We start from the raw sequence: 5,849 nt of genomic DNA, 5'->3' as shown, positions 1-5,849 counted from the left end.
GGAGGGCGGGGCCACACACCTCTCCCCTCCTCCTCCGTAGGTGCGTCCGGCCGCGCCCACGTCAGTCCGAGCCCAGGGAGGCGTGCCCACCCCCGCCCCCCTCCACCCCTCCACCGTCCTCGGGTCGGAGGTCATCGTGGCCGCCGCAGACGCTCAGGCTGAAGTCATGTGACCAAACACCTGATTCAAGCGCTTGACTGGAAGTGATGTCACTGCATCACCACGACTGAGAGAAACATCTGGACAGCATCAATAAAGTTTGGGTTGAAATCAGGACATGAATTTTTATTGATTATCAGAAGATGGATGGATTGATGATAGATTATAGATGATAGAATGTAGATTATAGAATGTAGATTATAGAATATAGATTATAGATGATAGATGATAGATAGACTGGGATTCCACTGCCTGTTCTGCTGACCACTGCACTCTGGACCCCCCCCTTAGCTGTGTACCAGTACCAGTACCAGAACCTGAGCCGGAACCTGAACCAGGACCGACACAAAGACCAGCACCAGAACCAGGACCAGGAGCAAGATGCTAATTTGGTGGATCTGGCGCCCCCCTGTGGTCAGCACAGAGTATTGGATGGATGCTTGATTGATCAGCTGATCCTCTCCCTGGTTCTCCCTCTGTTGAAGGTGTGAAGAACCTCAGCTGGTTTCCATAGCGATGCAGACTGAAAATACACCTGGCAACAGGCAGGCCAATCAGAGCCTCCGCTGATCCACAGGAAGTTGTTTCCTGTTGTGTCAGCTGTGGATGTTTGATATTGATATGACGACCAATAGTGATCAGGCAGGTGTGACCGGTGCGTTTAGCTCCGCCCCTCTCACACACCTGACCTCCTGAGCAGGTTCAGGGTCAATCCTGGAACCTGAAGGTCGTCACTGCATTTCTGATATTTATTATTAGTCACCTATATTATCAATATATTTACATTTAATATTCAAAACATTATCTTTAGAAATCACACATTTCCGTGTTTTCTGGAAAGACTTCTGAGGTCAGAGGTCAGCTGTGTTGTCAGTGCCTCCCTCTGCTGGACACCCGCTGTCACTGCAGGGACAATAACACAAGTTACCTCCTCTGTTGGGACGTTGGCAAGAATCACATGACAAGACGACTGCAGTTCCGCTGCCGGCCACCAGGCTCCAGACTGCTGGACGTTGATTGGTGCAAAAAGACATTTATTGACAAAGTGTGAGGATTGGATAGAAAAACAGACGTCCATCAACAAAACACCGACTTCCTATTTGATTTTTTCACAATAAAACACAGACACAAGCGCCACCTTCATCACTTCCCTTTCAAAATAAAGTTACGTACTGTGACGCTTCCTGCGCCACATTGTCTCATTTTTATTTCTATAGACAATAAACAGAAACGCAAGAGGAAAAAAAACATATTTAACTTTTGCAGGTTTCGTTTGTTTCCACTTTTCTTTTTAGTTCACGGCTTTAAAAATGTTTTTTTTCTGTGGTAAAATTGCAGAAGAAACGAGAAGAAATGAATCATCAGGTTCAAGTGGGTTCCTCACACAACCAGGAAGTCGCAAAGCTTCTCAAAGCAACACGCCCCGACACAGCAACCAATGGGAGAAGGGCGCTAATGTCACCTGATCCATTCACAGAGGGGTCGACCAATCAGGCGATCCGTGGAGGGAGGGGGGTGTCTGTGGGTGGGGCCTCTGGTAACTGAGACAATAGCTCCACCAATGACACAGTCTCTCAGCAACTAGCGCTAGCCACATTAGCACTGACGCTAACAGTGGCCTCCTCTTCTATTGGTGAGTTTGCTGTGTACCAGGGCGACTGGGGGGTGGGGGGGCAGGAATGACTGATGACATCATGATCACATGACTGGTTTCACTCACTCACTCACTCACTCACACACCTGCACAGGAAACAGGAAGTCAGCAGCAGCAGCAGGAGAGCCGCTCGTCTTATTTTAACCCGTGATGACGTCACTCTGATGACATCATCACTCCAGCGGCAGCTCACTGATGACATCATCACTCCACCGGCAGGCCCTCGCCGCTGGAGGCTTCTGAGTCCAGCGAGTAGCAGGAGCTGCCGTTGTCCTGAGCGTCCCGGTGGGCGACGGCCTCCTCGGCAGCAGAGGGGGCGGGGTCATCGTCGGCCCCACCCCCAGGCTCCTGGACAGCACCCTGGCAGAGGTGGGCGGCGCCCTGGAAGAGCTGGCTGCACAGGCGGCCGTAGCGCTGGTGGCGCCCCGTGTGGGCGTACATGTGCTCCTGCAGCGCCCCCTTGTGGCCGAAGCGAAGGCCGCAGACGGCGCACGCCACCCTGCGCTTGCGCGAGTGCAGCACGCCGACCCCTCCTCCGCCCCCCCGGCTCCTCCTCAGCTCGGCCGCCAGCTGATTGGCCAGCGCCTGGCTCTGCCGCAGCGCCTCCTGCAGCTGCTCCTCCCCCGGGGGCTCGGCGCCGCCCCCGCCGTCCAGCCCCTCCCCCGGGTGGGCGGGGTCCAGAGCGTGGCTGAACAGGTGCTCCCGCAGCCCCTCGGGGGAGGAGCAGCGCTCGCCGCAGCGGGGGCACAGCAGGTGGGGGGGCGGAGACAGAGGCCCCGCCCCCCGCGGCTCCTCGCCGTCCTCCAGCCGCTCCTGTTTGATCCGAGCCGAGACGTCCGAGTCGTCGCCCGACGCCACCGAGCACACGTTGAGCGCCGCCGCGACGCCCTGGGACCGCCCCCCCCCGTCCTCGGGGGCGCCGCAGGAGCCGCTGGAGGACTTGGGGACGGAGGGCGGGTCCTTGCTGGCCAGCTGGGAGGAGATCTGGATGCCGTACAGGTTGGACATCCGCACGGCGTCGCCGGCGGCGTCGGCGGGGGGGGCGGCGCCCTCTGCCGGCGTCCTGCACAGCTGGTAGGCGTGCAGGAACTTGATGCCGTCCTGCAGGCGGCTCGGCTCCACCGGCTGCTTGGGACACGAACCCGTGTACATGATGTGGAGCAGGTAGCTGAAGACGTCCGGCTGGATGTCAGTGGGCTGGATCTTAATGCACTCACTGTGGGGGGGGGGACAGGGGGTGCTTGTCAGGTCACATGACCATCAGAGGAACCAGAGATCAACCCCCCAGACCCACCCAGACCCCCTCCTGACCTGGACTGGTGGATGAAGATCATCTTGAAGTAGTTGGAGAAGGCGGCCAGCACGGCGCGGTGGGCCTTGAAGTAGACGTTGCCGATGGCGACGGTGCAGTCGCACAGGAAGCCGAACTCTCGCTGGACGTTGAGCTGCTGCAGCAGGAGGAGGCTGTGGGACGACACCTCCATGGCGCCCCCCTGTGGTGGAGGACACACAGGAGCACCAGGCTGTTAACACCTGAGGAGTGGGGGGGGTTTCACCTCGCCCGACCTATGACCTCACTGAAGGTCACCTTATTCTCTCTTTCTAACACATACACACATGGGAGGAGGCTGGGGGGGGCAGTGGGGGGAGGGGTTCGTTTGGTTCTGAAAAGGAACCAAACGAACCGGAAGCTTCGGAGCGCCCGTGTGCACGCCTCGGCGCCCCCCCCCCCTTTAACATTCTGCCTCGGGCACGTCCGCGGTCCGCTTCACGCACACTGCTGTGCGCGCGCGCGCGCCTCCTCCCTTCCCCGTAACACACACACACACACACACACACACACCGCATGCCTGTGGGCGCGCGGCTTGTGCACGCGCGCCCGCTAATCGAGGTCTTACCGCAGACACGGCGAATTGTCTTCAGGTTCGGAGCCTGTTTGTTGCTGCAGACGATCTCGCGGTCGCGAGCGTCACGTCTCGCGAGAAAAGAGGATCGCAAGCACCTGTCACGTGGTACGTTGTCACTCGCAGAGCTCTCATAGTGTGTGAGTGTGTGTGCGCGTGTGCGGAATCAAAGTTTAATTTAAAAGAATGAGGCGCGTTAAAATCGACTTTATCAACACAACACGCGTTCACCACACACACACACACACACACACACACACACACACACACACACACACACACACACACACACACACACACACCATCCGTCCCACCCGATTCTTCACTGCTGTTTAATGTCGAAGTGGAAAAATGAACGAGTTTTAACACTGAAATCACCCGCAGTGATCGGAGAGACAAGAAAACACGTCATCGGATATGTTAGCGTAGCATTCTGCGCAGTGTACTTTAATATGTATACAAACTCATTTAACTGATTTGAGGGTACGAAGTCAAACTTTAATGACCCTTTACATTCAATATAAAATGTTACAGTTTATTGTCCGAGTCACGAGGAAGCATGGTAATATAAATTAATTGTGTTTTTCTTCTTTAAACAAGTTCGGAAAATAGAATAAATAAATACGTTTATTTTGGAGGGTCAGCGTTGTGACCGGAAGAAGAAGAAGAAGAAGACGAAGAAGAAGAAGACGAAGAAGAAGAAGAAGAAGAAGAAGAAGAGTTTGCGGTGTCTCTCGCTGGTATGTTTTGTCGCATCGGGTTGCGATTAGCTCACGCAAACTAACCGCCGTGCAGCCGGAAGGTCCATGCTAACCGCTAGCCGAGCTAGCTTCCCGCTCCACCGGAACTCTGACGGCGGGTCCCCGTGGTCCGCAGCCTGGCAGCGGCTTCCCCGCCGCGGCTCTCAAGAGGCTCGCAGCCCCGCTGCAGTCGGGTCCATAATGTTCGTGTACTTCAACACTGAGGCGTCACACTTTATCTCTGAAGTTGTCCCAGCTTTGTTCAGCTTGCTGAGTGACAAGATGGTCACCAGGAAGAAATACAAAGACCCTCAATGGACCCTCAGAGCTGCTGAAGTACAGGCTGACCCGACGCACGAGCCCTGGTAGTGTCAACACATCATGTTAGGCAGTGAAATACGTGGAGCTTCAGGTGTGTGTGTGTGTGTGTGTGTGTGTGTGTGTGTGTGTGTGTGTGTGTGTGTGTGTGTGTGTGTGTGTGTGTGTCATCGTGCTGTGCTGTCAATGTTCTTCATGTTGAACAAACGCTGAATTCACACAATCCAGAGTTTGTGTGTGAATGTGTGAATAAAAACAGTTTGAACTTTGCTTTGCAGCTTCTGATTCTTTCTTTATTGAGTCTTCAACACTGCAGTGATGTAGCTTGAAGCTGGCAGGCCGCTGCTGTGCTAGCGCAGTGCTAGCACTGCTGCAGCTTCTCACTTCTGCACTGTGAGAAGTTCCCTTGACCACGGGGGGGCAGTCACTTCCTCTACTTTACGTACATGCGTAGACTGAATGGCTACGGCAAGCATACGGGGTCAAACGGGACATTAACTGACGGCTGTGAATGAAGACTGGAATCAGCTTTCAGTTTTTCTTCCTGTGGCCGTGATGTCTGCACCCGAACCCTGGACCCTGGACCCAGTTGACAGATTGTTGTGTTTAAGTTTAATAAACTGTGGTTTCAATCTTGCGACACTTGGATTTATAAATGCTTGCTATAAATGTTTTAAATCAAAGTCTTTGGTTTTTCTCTTTGCATTTTTTTTTAAAGTGACTCAGTAAGAAAAGTTTTTATTTTTCTTTATTATTTTATAAACATTGACATTGAGTCAAAGTCGGCTGTGGCCATGTGATGGTCATGTGACACAGGCTTCCTCCTCAGTCAGTAGCTGCTCTGACTGGAACCAGCAGCAGCTGCTGGTCACCGCCTCTCAGTCAGCCAATCAGCTTCGTCCGCATGAAGACGCCACCGCGGTTCAGCAGCAGCTTCACTCAACGTGGTGGTGGTGGTGGTCTCTCTGGTGAGGAATTCAGTAGGAACATCACACTGAACACAAGTGGCTGTGCGTCTTCTGTCACACTGGATGATGAAGTCATTGAGTAAAGTTGTCTTTGTTTAAAACCCCA

General features: G+C 54.0%; 2 protein-coding genes across 2 annotated transcripts in view; one reads left to right on the top strand and one right to left on the bottom strand.

Moving 5' to 3' along the window:
- LOC142882468 (C-1-tetrahydrofolate synthase, cytoplasmic-like) overlaps window positions 1–194 on the top strand; it is a 2,836-nt gene extending 2,642 nt beyond the window's left edge. The window contains exon 10 of the mRNA XM_076017220.1: window positions 1–194. This exon is cut by the window's left edge and continues 83 nt beyond it. The gene's annotated coding sequence lies outside the window, so the exon portion shown is untranslated.
- A 942-nt stretch (window positions 195–1,136) lies between these two features.
- zbtb25 (zinc finger and BTB domain containing 25) lies at window positions 1,137–3,980 on the bottom strand. The gene is made up of 3 exons (XM_076017219.1): window positions 3,712–3,980; window positions 3,125–3,306; window positions 1,137–3,029 (listed from the first exon to the last, which is right to left on the bottom strand). The coding sequence occupies exons 2-3, from the start codon at window positions 3,295–3,297 to the stop codon at window positions 2,018–2,020; spliced, it is 1,185 nt and encodes a 394-aa protein (XP_075873334.1). The 5' UTR covers window positions 3,298–3,306; window positions 3,712–3,980; the 3' UTR covers window positions 1,137–2,017.
- Window positions 3,981–5,849: the final 1,869 nt, after the last annotated feature.

Source organism: Nelusetta ayraudi, unplaced genomic scaffold (assembly GCF_046127955.1).
Source record: "Nelusetta ayraudi isolate G7.1 ecotype Tasmania unplaced genomic scaffold, CSIRO-AGI_Nayr_v1 ptg000284l, whole genome shotgun sequence".
In the NCBI taxonomy this organism is placed as follows: Eukaryota; Metazoa; Chordata; class Actinopteri; order Tetraodontiformes; family Monacanthidae; genus Nelusetta; species Nelusetta ayraudi.
This window is presented reverse-complemented; position numbering and strand designations above follow the sequence as displayed.